The sequence below is a fragment of the Syngnathoides biaculeatus genome, chromosome 14, assembly GCF_019802595.1.
Source record: "Syngnathoides biaculeatus isolate LvHL_M chromosome 14, ASM1980259v1, whole genome shotgun sequence".
Lineage (NCBI taxonomy): Eukaryota > Metazoa > Chordata > Actinopteri > Syngnathiformes > Syngnathidae > Syngnathoides > Syngnathoides biaculeatus.
Window position 1 is genome coordinate 20,187,691 of NC_084653.1, and position 14,615 is coordinate 20,202,305.

Sequence of the window (14,615 nt, forward strand, 5' to 3'; positions counted from 1 at the left end):
CAGCTGAAGGACACATGTTGTACAAGTGCGCACACCTCTTGTAACTGGGATGTGGCTGCGTTCTGAAATAACACCACCTCAACTCATTCGTAAATGTTAATTGTGCTGTACATTTTTGGGGTCAAATTAATGGTGGGAAGTTTCAAAATTTATCCTGGTCTCATTTTATTCTATTACAATAGCATGGCATTTGAACAGCTGTGTGTGTCAGCTTTATAGCTGTGGTATAATAGGATAAGTTACTTTTGATAATTAGTATTTTGGGTTTATTCACACTGCAAAAATTCCCATTTTATAGGAGCACCTAAGCCACAATTGTTCTCATGAACATTGACTGATTTTACATCCAAATGTGCTTTGTGACACCGAGCAATCTTATGACACAAAAAACGAGAACCATTGTGTAAAATATGGTTTAGTTTCGTTCAGCAGATTTATTTGAACAATTTAAGTTGATTATAATCGGGGTTTCTGAATAACAGGTCATTTTCCTCATGGAGATTATTGATGCTTTTCACTCCCGGGAGGCGAGCTCAAGCGTAAACAAATATGCAGCTCAAACAACTGTTGAAAATGATTTTGCCCTCTTTTTCGGTGCTACACTTGCCCCTGAGAAGGTTCAGTATGTCGGATCTTATTTGTGGCGTGAACGACGCGAACTCGGCGCCGGTCAAGAAGCGAAGCAGACACCGTCCGGTCTCGCTGTTTGGATCGAAGCACTCGGTGATGTTGAACTTGTTAGGGATGATGTGCTCCACGTATTTCAGACCCAGCGTCTTCACGGCGGCCACGACGTCATCGGACGAACGATACACGGGGCAGGCCTCGGTGCACAGCTCCTTGGAGAAAGTCCTCCAGAGAATGTCCCAGCCCGAGGTGGCTGCATCGACATGTACTCATTTGAAATGAAACTCAAGATGACAGCAGTGGGAGAAGCTCATATGACAGCAAAGTGCTTTTATCTGTTCAATTCCAGCTGAAAAATGAAGCACCCCTCACTGGAGATTTGATGTCGACGCACTCGCTGGCGAGGTAAAATGTTCTCGTCTTTTATGATCAAGCCCGTGTACTTTCAGTCCTTGCGTTGAAGCGCTTTGTCTCGGAAGCGATATCGGAAACAATGACGCTGACTATAAAGTGTAAAATCAGTCACTCCCGTTTGAAAAATGTACAGGGTGTGGTTGGTCATGCCCGCAGATATAAAGTTACGAGTGTGGTCCAACCAGTCATTCCCGCAGATATAAAGTTGTGGGTGCGACTAGAAATGGAATCTCAAGACCTTAAAAAAAACTTACTGAGTTGTTATACCAGCGTATGTAGTTGTTACCTAATACCAAAATCATAATTTATTGACACTGCACAGACAGACATTTTTAAAGAGGTCAATAGACATTCAATTTCAAAACTAAATATTCATATAAACAAATCATTTTATCTCATCATGATGTATTGTTATTACGGAGCTATCTGTTGTCAATCCATTGATGAAAGCTAGCAGTAGATGATCTATATAGTAAATCACAATCTCATACATACGTATTATAGTTAGATACTGAAACATTCCCTGCGTTAAATCGAGGAAATGTTTTCAGTGTAACTCAGGGGTACCCAGATTTTTTTTTCCCCCAAGATCTACTTTTCAAGCATCTAGCCTCTCGCGATCGACCGGCGTGGCTGGGGCGGGGGGTGGGGGTTTAGGGCGCGACCGTCGTAAATAGGAGGCCGGCTTGCTAGAACGTGCCTTTATGTGCGTGCGCTCAACGTATTGACCACACCTGAATCAAGCGACGAGGTGCATGATTGTCTAACTTCTTTTTTTTTTGGGCGCGCCGTCACACGATCAACCAAAAGTGCCTCGCGTCGACGCATTGAGCACCCCTGGTGTAACTGAATTTTCTTTGACACGGTTCAATATGTTGATGACTTTCGACGTAAACGCGCTCGCAGTACGTGAAGCAGCTCTGAACATGCGCTTTCGGTCTAACTTCCGAGCAGGAGCAGGCTTGTTTTGTTACCAACGTTTATGAAATAAACACGTAAATTATTGTCAAGACCGCGCAAAACAAATGACATCTTGAAATATCTATTTTTTCTACACGGAACAAATTTTAAGCACGCGATTTTTCGTGCTCGACTGTGCAGATTTACGCATGCGATGGCGCGCGAGCGTGATCACGCCCGTCAAATGTGAGTGACCGTAAAATGAAATCAAAACTACAAGACGTACTGAACGGCATTTTGGTTCACTTACTTTTTTCTATAATAATCAGAAGCGTGCCGTTCTTTTTCAGAATGCTGTGGTAGAATCTGATGGTTTCTGTCAGGTCGTCGACGAAGTAAATCATCTGTAAAGCAGAGAATTGTGTGGTAAGTTCACTGCACTAATAATCGGTTAAAATTGGAACCTGTGGGACATTCTGTCATCTTTAATTTGAGTAATTAATTCAGTGGGAAGATTGTTCCGAGAAAGCGCAGCCAAATATTGCAGGCAGCAAGATCGATTTTTAGTGATACCTGAATCATGTGAATGAAGTCGTACTTCTTGGCATTGTTGACTTGCTTTCTGTACTCCTGACTCATCATGAAATGCCAAGTGAATGGTATCTTCTGAAGGTTGTCACTCTTTGCGACCAAAGCTGAAAATATAGAATCCAAAGATCATTTAAAAAAAAAAAAAAAAGTTGATTTCAAGAGGGCATAGGAGACAATTACACTGATGCAAACTGTACAATCTGAGCTTTATGTACCACAATTTCCGGCCTATAAACCGCGACTTTTTTCACACGCTTTCATACCTGTGCTTTATGCGGTGATGTAGCTAATTTGTGCAGTTTTTGTAACGGCCGCAAGCGGGCACTCAAGATGAAAAGGTAAGGTGGAATGTATGTGCCGAGGAAGTGACTTTTACCGGTCCGGCCCCGTTAGCGCTGCGCTAGCGTGTTACTGCCGTGTCGCAGTGATTTGTACCGGTATGTTTTTTTTTCTTAACTAGTCTTGTTAGCGTGCACTAGCGTTAGCAGGTTAGTGCGTCAGCGCTAGCGTTAGCGCGGCAGCGTTCGCGTCAACGTGGCGCCGCTAGCGTTAAACTCTCTGTGTACCGTCTTTCTTTGTAAATATCTCGCGTTTCAATGTGGGTACTTGCGGCTTTTCCACAGCTGCAGCGTATGTACGTATCAAATGATATTTCATTAACAAATGTACTGGGTGAAGCTTTTAACCAGGTGCGCTCTGTCGGCCGGGAATTACGGTAATCATATAGAACGGTGAAAGGTTGCAGTGTAAACACGGCCACCGATTCAAATCATACATCGGAACTTGATTAAAAATGTTTATGCAAGCTTATTAACTACCGTATTTTACGGACAACAGTCCGCACTGAGTGTTGTTCGTACCTTTAAAGTTGGCAACCAACTCAGCGCTTGCCTCAACAATGTCGACAGTGATGGAAAGAGTGGGGAAAGCCGACAGCAGGAGGGACAACATCTCCACGTCGAGCTCGCCTGCACCAAGTCAAAAAAAAAAAATAAAATAAGGTTGTCAATACGAGATTGCACACAGCATAAAAAAAATACTAATAATATATATATATATATATATATATATATATTTGAATCCTTTGTGTTAAACACTTTGAATGTATGAAAAGAATTTTTTTTGTTGTTGCAACAACTAGTACCATGAAATGTTTTATTGGCACAATGGAGCCAATCCCAGCTAATGTTGGTCAAGAGCCAGAGTGCTTGCTAAACTGGTTCCCAGGCATCTGCAGGGCATAATCATAATAATAATCATCATATTCACAAAAGTCTGACATACCTCCACCACTACCCACACCGAGAACACCCAGACTGTTCTTATCTGCTGCAATTCTGCACCAACACACAAAAAAGGATCATTATTAAATGCACATACACAGTATCAACTTAAAAAAAATAAATAAAATATATATATATATATATATATATATATATATATATATATGATACGTGATCAATCAAACGCACACTGGAACCTTCAACATTACCATGGGACATGAACCCAGGCAGCTTAATATTGGTACATGAACATTATATTTCTTTAATCATATTTTGTTGTGTATTTTGGGTAGGTTTGAGTCCCCCCAATTTTTTTTTTTTTATTTGGATGTTATGATAAACTCTTTTAAACTAGACCACAAAAGATGCAAAAATCAAGTTGATGTGGTTGTCCGAGGTAAGCAGCTGCTGAGGAAAATTTTAACTATTCACTTCTTCAATGCTTAAAGGATGTTTTTGTACCTTTGGAACTCCCCCGGCAAGTGCTTCTGGAGAACGCGGAGGACGGCCGTGTGCTCGCCCGAGTATTGAAGGTAGAAGCGAAAACTTTGGAGCTCAGCGCCCTCGTACACGGTGTGCTTGGTCTCCGCCGCCATCATTCTGGTACGACGGTACCAAAAAAATGGCTACACAAGCTGTCCAGCACCTTCAAGTAAAAAACGGGACTTATTTACTTACCTTCAATTTCGACAGTGTCATCCGCTGGTTTTTCCAGTCACCCAAGTTTAGTCTAAGAACAAGACCAAGCGTCTCCAACCTTTTTATCACCACCCTATTAGCATAAACTTGTTCATAGCATTAGCATTACGATAAAGTCCAACTTGCGTCCCAAAAAAATAAATCTCACAAATTCGGTTATCACGTTTTAAGATTATAAATTACGCATGTATTGTAAAAAAAAAAAAAAAAAAGGAGAGTTGTTGCTTTTAAACTTGATAAAAGTGGAAAACTAAAACGATGACAATACAGAAAACTTCGACACGACAAATTGGGTTTTAACGTAATGCTGAAAAGTGAAAAAAATTTATGATAACTTCCAATCAATTTTGTGAAACTTCATCCACTTAAGTACATATCAGAGTTGAGAAAACAATGAAATATACATAGCATTTACTGTGAATATTTATACCTCAAACAAGCGGTCAAAATATTATAGCAGTATATATTTAGAATATATTTAGCTGTATATTCAGTCTATATGATTGGGAAATTTTGCTGAAATGTATTGGCAGTAGGTGATCAATAATATTAACTGTCTTCAAAAGAAAGATTGTATTTAATATTGCTTCAAGGGGATGAAGCCTTCATTAGGACGGATGGCGTAGTGCTGCTTTGCAATATCTTGCAGTGTGAGAAAACATTACATTCTCCCAAAAACTCCAAAAACAGGAATCTTTCATCAATTGGAAGTTTATGTGAAGACAAGACAACTTTGCTAAGGTCTCTACTGTTGCTTTTCAAATTAGATTCTGTCATCAAACTGGCCAACCCAAAGTCAGATTAAAAAAAAAAAAAAAACAATTACAGCCATTTGGGTCAGTATACAGTACATCAAAACTGCAAGATTCATTTTTATTTCACACTTTAGTCCCACTTACTCATACTGGCCTCAAGATGGTGCCAATACATCAAGATAATTTAAATGCGCCTGGAAGGATCTTATTTATCCTATACTTTGGAGAATATAATATTTTTTGTTACATGTTGTTGTTCGTGCACACCAAATAATCAATAATCATTAACATCTTTGACGAAATGAACATTTTGCAACTTTGTTAAAAAAAAAACTATTGGATCTCGGACTGGTCAATTGCACGCACAGTCCAAAAAAGAAAAAGTAAAAAAAAAGTAAAAGTGTTGATAACCATAGAAAGAAATATGGGAGGGTTTTTTTTTTTTCATTTTTAGTCATTTCACAAGTGAAAAGAATGTTAAAATGTTATTTGTAACATTAATGCCTGTACAGACAAATGTTTTATGATTGACCCCAAATTCTGTTTTTATGAGTGAAATTTCATTTGAAATCAAAACAAAAAAATATTTAAGTGGATCACGCTCCTCTGTAATAATTTGAAGCTGACTACAGCTTTTTTTTTTGTTGTTGCGCAATATGATGTAACATTACTGTTACAGTTGATTAATCAAAAAATAAATTAATTAAATCAAGATGCTTCACAGCTATTCTATCTTATTTCACGCACGTGTATCGCAGTATTGCCATAAACGTTTATCTGGGTGAATCCGCAACTATCACCTCAAGGTTGTTATTGAAGACGACTTTCCCGTCGGCCTCCCGAGAACAAGCCGGATCCCGCAGCAACTTCAAGACATCGGCTCGGAGCTGCGGCGAGGCCGTCCGGCTGAACTGATCCACCTCGGTGAGGAAGTCCAGCAGCAGCTCGCCGCTCTCGTCCCCTTCCGCAAAACACTCGGTGATGTCCATTTGAGAAGGCAGCACGTAGCTCTTGTACGGCATCCCCTCCGAGTCCAGGAAGCTTTTCACGTCCGCCGTGGTCACGCACTGACTTATTTCGCAGGCGCACAGCTGATCCCTGAAGGTCCGCCACAACTTTCCCCATCCGCTCTCACCTTAAAAAAATAAAAAAATAAATAGATAAAATTATATTAAAAACCAAACAATCTCATCCTTTGTTTCCTAGTCATCTTTTTAGTTCCACATATTTATTTTCTGTCTGCAGAAGGCGGAGTATTGTTTAAAAAAATATCAGTGATAAAATTAAATTCAACAGTTTAATTAATTAATTAAAAAAACATACATTTTAAATAAATCAGAAATAATGATAATTTTTTACATGCATCTCATGAGTCTGTCATACCGAAATACAAATACTATCGGCAAATCTGCCTGTGTGTGTGTGAGCGAGAGCCGGGGTCAACAGCAGCTTCTGGATGAACGTGTTTTTCTTCTCCTGGTTTTCAATACACAGCTGCAAAGTAAATCTGTGTCTATCTTTTCTCACATCAAGGTATTGTAGTCAGTAATTATACTGTAAAAAACACCAAAAATTGTAAAAATCAAAATTGGGCTATACAACACGATACTGCACCTAAACATTTCTATAATATTCTATGTGACTGCAACGCGGCTGTAAGATAATTTATTGTCCCCTATAACGAGCCCTTACCTGACACCAGAATAATGAGAAGCTTTCCGTTCTTGTCAAGGAGACTCCGGAAGAATCTGACGGTGGCTTCAACATCCTTGACATAGTAGAGCATCTGTCGATTCAACCACAGATCAATGAGCTTCAGATTAGGATTCACGGAAGGCCTAATGAAGACGAGCTAATCGCGGAAACCAAAGAATGCGAACGCGAATCTGTCCGCAGCCCAAACCTGAATCATGTGGATGAAGTCCGCCTTCTTTGTCACCTGCTTGAGTTCCCATTGCTCCTCATACTCAGAGGCGGTCATCTTGTTCCACTTAAAGGTGATGTAATCCAAATCGGACTTTTGTGACAGCAACACTGCGTCGGCAAATCCGAAATGTCAAGTTTGAGGAACAACACTTGCTTGAACTTAGCGCTTTTAGTAACGCTCACCATCAGACCATTCAGGCATTAAACATTCGGATACGTATTGATCCGTGTGATTAATTTTCCACCACTTTTGCAAGCCTGTTAGTCAAACTACAGTGCACTCCAACTCACATACAAATAGATAATTTTCGCTGACCACGTGTTTGTTTGTTTTGGACGGCAAGATCGTGTTGGGGTGGAGGAGATGCAAAATGAATATATAAAAAGTACAGTTGGACTCACGTCTACGTTATTCAATAACACATTGGTGTCAGAGTGACGGAAGCATAGCTACGGACTCACGAGAAAAAAAATAAACGAACGAAGACGACGAGGTGTTCAGTGTTCCAACACAGCCAATTTGCCAGATGCGTGACAGAGATTCAAGCAACACGCCGAACTCATGTTCACGAGACCGCTTAAAAACGGAGCTGAAGGGGGGGGGGGGGTCCACCCTCAAAAAAACCCATCGACATAGGCCGCTCCCACGAGTTAGCAAGAGTGCAGCTAAAGGCTATGGACAGCAACAGCCATCGAGGTTCACGTGATCCACCGCAAACCTGGAAAGCAAAGTTCCACTTTGGGTGCGAGTAGGCATATTGAAAGCCCAAAAACCTACGTAAAGATATGAAACAAGTGTGGGGGATACCACAGTAAATTAGCTGAATGCCCAGCAAAAGGTAAACAATACCTTAAGTGTCAGACCCCTTTTTCTGTCTGTTCTTACAACCATAAGCCACACAATGAAATAAAATGATGAAAAGCCCGTAAGACGTTTATAAGCAAGCCAATATTCACAAAAAGATTACTAAAACGCGCGAGTTGTATTGTAGTATTGCCGTCCAGTGGGCGTGGTAAACAAGTCATCTGACTCATGACATCACATGAAAAGTATCTATTGCGTTCCTCCGCCGACGTAGGAACAGAACTTGTAGTCTTAGGACCATATCGAATGTAAACTAGCGCCCCCGATGAGAGAAAAGCAACATTACCTTTGTAATTATGAAGCTGCTGACTGCTGGGCTCGACCACCTCGTGGTCTACCGTCACCCCGGGGTGCTTCCGACGCAGCTCAGAGAACATCTCCAGGTCAATGCGACCTACAAGCACCAGCGCAGTTGCGATTTCAAACAAAACACAATCGCTAAGTATGTGAAATCAGGCATCAAAATGTTCCACAATTGAAACTTCCATATTGACGCTGTGAGCGTGTCACTGAATGCGCCAAAAAAATGTCACCGATTGTTGGCCTAACCCGTTTCGGACTTTGTTATCTGGCCTCGGGATAATCTTATAAAATGTAAAATAATCTGGTGCTTGCCGTGTTTGGTTGAGAAGGGGTCTCCAATTATCGTTGAGCGTGTACCTGGCTCAAGATGTTAAAAATCTGTGCGCGTACCCATTTTTTAATCAGCAAAACTGCTTTGCGGCAGAATTTTTAATTTGTTTAACCTTTATTGTCCGTTAGAGTGTGCAACATCAATATAGCGCGTCGAGAGCAAATAGTGCCACTAAATGAAAAGGATTGAATTTGACATAAATACAAAGAAGCAGCACTTGAGAACTGCAATTTTGCCAATACTTGCCAGAACTGGGGAGTAAAACAATGAGCTGATCCAGTCACATGTCTCTGACTGAGGTTAAAGATTTATCAGACAATTAAGAGATAAATACACACTCTCGGTGAGTGACACTTCCTTGTATTGCTGTGGCAATTGAGGACACGAGAATGTAGTTACTGACACAAGAATGTGTCCTCACCTCATGTGACCTCAGTTAAAGTCTACAGCGTGCCATGAAATGTGAAGTTGCACCGACTATGATAAAACTACGCCTCTACAGTCAAGTAAATCTCTCACCGTCACCACTTCCAACGCCAATGGAAAGGAGATGGGACTTCCCGTTTCCGATGCTGTGGAAAGAGCAGAAAATGATCACATCTTTCGACCTGTCGGCCCTTGACACGTTGGATCTTATCACAGAATGTCGTAGGAGATGAATAATCTGTCACGTAGCGTATACAGCGAAGAAAATGAGTATTTGAACACACTGCTATATCGCAAGTTCTCCCACTTCGAAATCATGGAGGGGTCTGAAACACCCCCAAACCACCACCACTACTGCTGCCACCCCCATGCTTCACAGTAGGGATGGTGTTCTTGGGATGGAACTCATCATTCGTCTTCCTCCAGACACAGTTAGTGGACCTATGACCAAAAAGTTCAATATTGGTCTCATCTGACCACAAAACTTTCTCCCATGGTCATTGGTGAACATAAGACGGGCCTTGACGTGCTGGTTTAAGCAGGGGAACCTTCCGTGCCATGCATGATTTCAAACCATGACATCTTAGTGTATTACAGTCACCTTGGAAACGGTGGTCCCAGCTCCTTTCATGTCATTGACCAAGTCCTGTCGTGTAGTCCTGGGCTGATTCCTCACCTTTCTAAGGATCATTGAGACCCCACGAGGTGATATTTTGTATGGGGCTCCACTCCGATTGAGATTGACCATTGCTATGTTTAGCTTTCTTCCATTTTCTACTGATTGCTCCAACAGAGGACCTTTTTTCACCAAGCTGCTTGGCAATTTCTCTGGAGCCCTTTCCAGCCGTGTGGAGTTGTACAATTTAGTCTCTGGTGTCTTTGGACAGCTGTTTGGTCTTGGCCATGTTACAAAGTTTGAGTCTTATCGATTGTATGGGGTGGACAGGTGTCTTTATGCAGCTAACGACCACACAGGTGCATCTGATTCGGGATAATACATGGAGTGGAGGCGGACTTTTAAAGGGGGACTAACAGGTCTTTTTTTTGGTCAGAATTCTAGCTGATAGACAGGTGTTCAAATACTGATTTGCAGCTGTATCACACTAATAATAATAAAAAAAAAATCATAGACTTTGATTTCTGGATTTTCTTTTTCGATGATCTCTCTCTCAGTGGACATGCACCTATGATGAAAATTTCAGACCCCTCCATGATTTCTAAGTGGGAGAACTTGCAATATAGCAGGGTGTTCAAATACTTATTTTCTTCACTGTATCTTGCTGTACCATTCAGAACAACATTTGAGGCATGTTTAAATGTTTTCAGCTCACTGATGTATGACTAAAAGCATTTTGCGCAAATATCTCCATTTGGGTTAATAACGATCGTCTCCCGTGAAATCAACCTTCCCTTATCTAAAAGGTTATACATTGGAGCGAATCAGCCACTATTGTGTCTTATCATCGACATAAGATGTATGATCATAACTTCACGGGTGTATTATCGGCATGTGTGATAGTACTTACAAGGTATGTGTGTGTGTGTGTGTGTGTGTGGTGGAGTACCTGGCCAAGATGTCTGGTAGGATATTGTGAATAAAGTCCTGCATACACTGATGTTCGGAGGAGCGATCCAGAAAAAGACGGAAGGCCTTCTGGTACCTGTTATCATCGGACACTAGACTCCTCAGTGGAGATGCCATGACGATATCTGGCAAAAAAAAACAATAAACAAAAAAAAAACAAACAAAACATTCAGTGCACCTGTGGAAGTCTCTAGTATGCATTTAGCCATGACAATGAACCCCCGCAATTAGCGAGGGACTGGGAATAGCCAAAAGCCACGATAATTAATGGTACTTATAATTATAAAAAAAACTCTTGTTTTTTTTTTTTTAAATCCGCAAAAAAATGTCATAACTGTGAACCAAAAAAAAAATACGTTTTCAGCTCTCGCTCCACCCCATTAAAGATCATTTTAAAAATTAAGTTTTAAAAAGAAAAAAAATGCTTTTAAAACAAATCTGCAAACTGGTGCTGAACCCTGACGATGCAGGGGCTCGCGTTACAGCACTGATATATTAATATGGTAAACTACACTACATAGAGTGTATAGAGCGCGTGCACGTGACGTCACCATTTTCACGGCGCTGGATTTCTGGTCAAACAGAGCCGCTCGACATCGTGGGAGACATTCAACCGGAGGAGAGTATTTACAATACCCGAGGCCTGTTGTGCTGTTGGTTGTCAAAACAGGCGTAGACAGATATTCAAAGAGATCATTCTATGGAATACCAGCTGAAAAGACCAAAAAATATTGATTGATTCCGGCAATTAAACGTGATGGATGGTGCCCGACCAAAATACACACAAGCCTGTGTAGCGATCGCTTCATTTCAGGTAGGGATTATTCTTCTCAATCTCAAATTACCAAAATTTATTTAGAATGCCAAATTGGCTCATTTGAGAACAATGCGTGTTCAAAAAAAAAAAAAAAGTATGTCGCAGAGGTTAACGGAGGTAAAGTGTTGCCACAATCGCTTCCGTGTATGTTCCGTGGAGGTGACTCCGTCCTCTTTTTTTTTTTTTTCCGATCATAGTTAATAAACGGTAGCTTGTGTAAAACCAGGGGTCATTTATTTGAATACTGGTATTTGTATTGAATACTTACTGAAAAGATCGATGGATTCCGGCAAAGGTTAATGTGTGGCTGAACACTTCTGCGTTCCCCAGCCATCAACCCTATGTGGGATTTGTTCCTGATGAGAACAGATCCAGCAACAAAGTATTCGTAGGCGTCCAGACTTTTATACGCTTTCAAACTCTTCCGTGTAAATCTCAACGATTTACCACGTGTATATCCAGTTGTCCAAGACAAGCGGAAGCGAATTAACAGTCCAATTTCTTATCAGCAAAAACGCCGACTTCGGCATTAAATACAGGTCCCTCGATGCTGAGTTTATCCAATTTTTCCACGTACCTTCGTTTATTTTCACCTTCAAAATGTGTAACAGTATTGGACAAGATTCTTGGCGCCGTCTTATAAGACATATTTTCGTGTCGTGTTTCATTGAACAACGCTTTGTTAGACCGGCGATATGGCGACATAAAGAAAAGCCACCTGATTTTATGACGCAGCTGCATGAGTTCTATCATGGTACTACACTAAGCGAGTGATTTCCAACCTTTATAGATTTTATAGATATTTTACAAGTGAAAAATCCCGTGGCACAGCAACAAAAGTAAATGTCACCCAAAATGGATCGATTAATTACTGTATGTACTTCCTGCCAATGTAATAGAAGAGGATTTTTTTGTTCTGTTTGTCATTGTGCCTCACTGGCATAAATAGATGAATAAAGATACATTATTTCTTGGAATAAATTTTTTTTTTTTTTTTAACCAATTACATAAAATTGGATAACTTCCCACGGCACACCTAAAAAGTGCTCACGGCACACTGTTTGGGAATCACTACACTAAGGTATCAAACATTGAGTCCCTGGGCCACAACCATCCCGCTGGAGAGTCCAATCCGGCCCGTAGGGATGGAGAACATTTTTCAATTATAAGTAGTACTATACTTCTAATCATTTGCCCCCAAAACAATAGTGTCATTTTTTTAAAGCCCCAAATATTAGCGTTTGGGCCTTTTGAGGTCTAATTGACCCCTCCGTAGAAATTGCGTCATCCGCGTCGCTGACCAATCAGAGGCCAGAGATCTGCATAAATGTTGGCGTACGCCATTACCTCTGACAAAGTCGCATGGTCCAGTATAGCTTTTGTTAGCGTTTTATCACGGGTTCCTTAACAATAGATATGGTTAAGAGGTGTAGTCACGGACTTTGTAATAGTGACGACAGGTATCCTGATAGGCTAGTTGGTGGAGTTCAATTCGTACCCTTTCCAAAACCGAAGACCGAGTACGAAAAATGTCTTCGATGGATCAAACTTTGGGGAAGACGGCATGATCAACTGAATCCATCTAAAATCAACCGGAACTGAAGACCGAGTACGAAAAATGTCTTCGATGGATCAAACTTTGTGGAAGATCGCATGATCAACTGAATCCATCTAAAATCAACCGGAACAGTTATGTTTGCACGAAGGTAAGCCCTATATTTGATTTTCAATACATGTCTCATATAAATTAGCAGTTCTTCGCTTGCATAACATAGCTACGTGTGAATGATTGACACACTTGATCTGTGTTGAGCGATACTTTGCGAGGACCTGACTGCACAAACGTGTCTCTTTGTTGGCGGCTAGTGAGCTAAGCTAAACCGGACTAGCGAGTCCTAAAAGCCTTCGACGTGCACCGAGACACCAAGACTGAAGGAAGCATGTTTGAACACACAATAAAGTAGTAATTGTCGTACTCGGTCGGGATTTACGTAGGTTCGCCACGAATTCAAGAATAATTATTGAGGGGAGCGCGTGACGTTACACAAAGAAAACGAGAGAAACAACTCGTAAATCAAGCGTCGCCTTCTTCTTTTCCTTCATACGGCGGTTCACAAACGGCTATACAGATACACATACAGATTCTGCACACAAGTGTGATAGGTAACACGAAAATAGGAAACTGTCAATGACGAATTCGTCTTTGGGTTATAATATATTAAATTATGTGGCTTCTCGGTCTTCCTCTGACTCCGGAAAGATCTCGCGCTAATATCGATGGTTTCTCCGTCGATATGCATGGAAATACCATTGAAATACCCCTCGCTGAAAAACTTGAAGCCCTGCTGTCTGCTCTTCAACTATATTTCATTATTCAGTAAGAATGCGAGTGAAAAAAATCAGCTGGTAAATCGGACAATTTCCCTCTCGTCTTTTCTTCCTGCGGCACCATTTTTGCTACTTGTTTGTCTGAGGTTAGCAAGCGTGGGGTGACGTAACTTCAGGAGGCGTGGTTAAGTGCCCTGTAGGAGGGGTCAATTGGGGTAAATATGGTCCGCGAACTAAAATGAGTCGGTTCACACCACTTTGTAAAAATATCAGGTTTGTTCACAAAATGCAGCCGACATTTGGTCTTTACTTCACTTTTTAACATCCCGTGATGTGAAATTGTTGTATAGATGAGCACGCGCACACACAAACTCACTCACGCACGTGCAACGTGCACGCGCGCGCACACAAGTCACCAGTTTGTGTCTTTAATAAATATCCAGCCAATGAGGTACAGCCTTCCATTTTTTTCGTTCCACGAGTATTAATCTTTGACGGGCTTGGCTTGCTTGATCAATCCAGACGATTTGAGGCACATTTGACACGTGTCAAAACGCACAAGGTGAGAGAACATTTGCGGAAGTAGAACGAGAAAAAAAAAAAAAAGACTCAGCCGAGCACTCGTCGGCAACGCGCGCAGCCGATTCGGCGAACCGCAGGTGCCGGAGCGCACCTTTGTTTGCTCACACCACAGCCAGTCGTCTGCATACAAGGCGAAATAATCGTGCACTTACTGCGTGCGGGGTGTGCGTGCGAGCAGCTGTG

At 41.3% G+C, this 14,615-nt stretch overlaps 2 protein-coding genes across 4 annotated transcripts; both read right to left on the reverse strand.

The window, feature by feature from the left end:
- Positions 1-424: 424 nt before the first annotated feature.
- LOC133512672 (histamine N-methyltransferase-like) lies at positions 425-6,190 on the reverse strand. 3 transcript variants are annotated; one of them, XM_061842502.1, is made up of 8 exons: positions 6,070-6,088; positions 4,494-4,545; positions 4,278-4,415; positions 3,817-3,869; positions 3,393-3,500; positions 2,515-2,636; positions 2,252-2,345; positions 425-880 (listed from the first exon to the last, which is right to left on the reverse strand). In XM_061842502.1, exons 3-8 carry the CDS (start codon positions 4,412-4,414, stop codon positions 534-536), a joined length of 861 nt encoding a protein of 286 aa, XP_061698486.1. In that variant the 5' UTR covers position 4,415; positions 4,494-4,545; positions 6,070-6,088; the 3' UTR covers positions 425-533. The 3 variants fall into 3 exon arrangements, with proteins under 3 accessions (XP_061698486.1, XP_061698488.1, XP_061698485.1); XM_061842504.1 differs by lacking the exon at positions 4,494-4,545 and having other exon boundaries at positions 4,278-4,461; positions 6,070-6,190; XM_061842501.1 differs by lacking the exon at positions 6,070-6,088 and having other exon boundaries at positions 4,494-5,259.
- LOC133512671 (histamine N-methyltransferase-like) lies at positions 5,374-14,615 on the reverse strand. The gene is made up of 7 exons (XM_061842500.1): positions 14,524-14,615; positions 10,686-10,830; positions 9,214-9,266; positions 8,347-8,454; positions 7,173-7,303; positions 6,962-7,055; positions 5,374-6,404 (listed from the first exon to the last, which is right to left on the reverse strand). The coding sequence occupies exons 2-7, from the start codon at positions 10,820-10,822 to the stop codon at positions 6,043-6,045; spliced, it is 885 nt and encodes a 294-aa protein (XP_061698484.1). The 5' UTR covers positions 10,823-10,830; positions 14,524-14,615; the 3' UTR covers positions 5,374-6,042.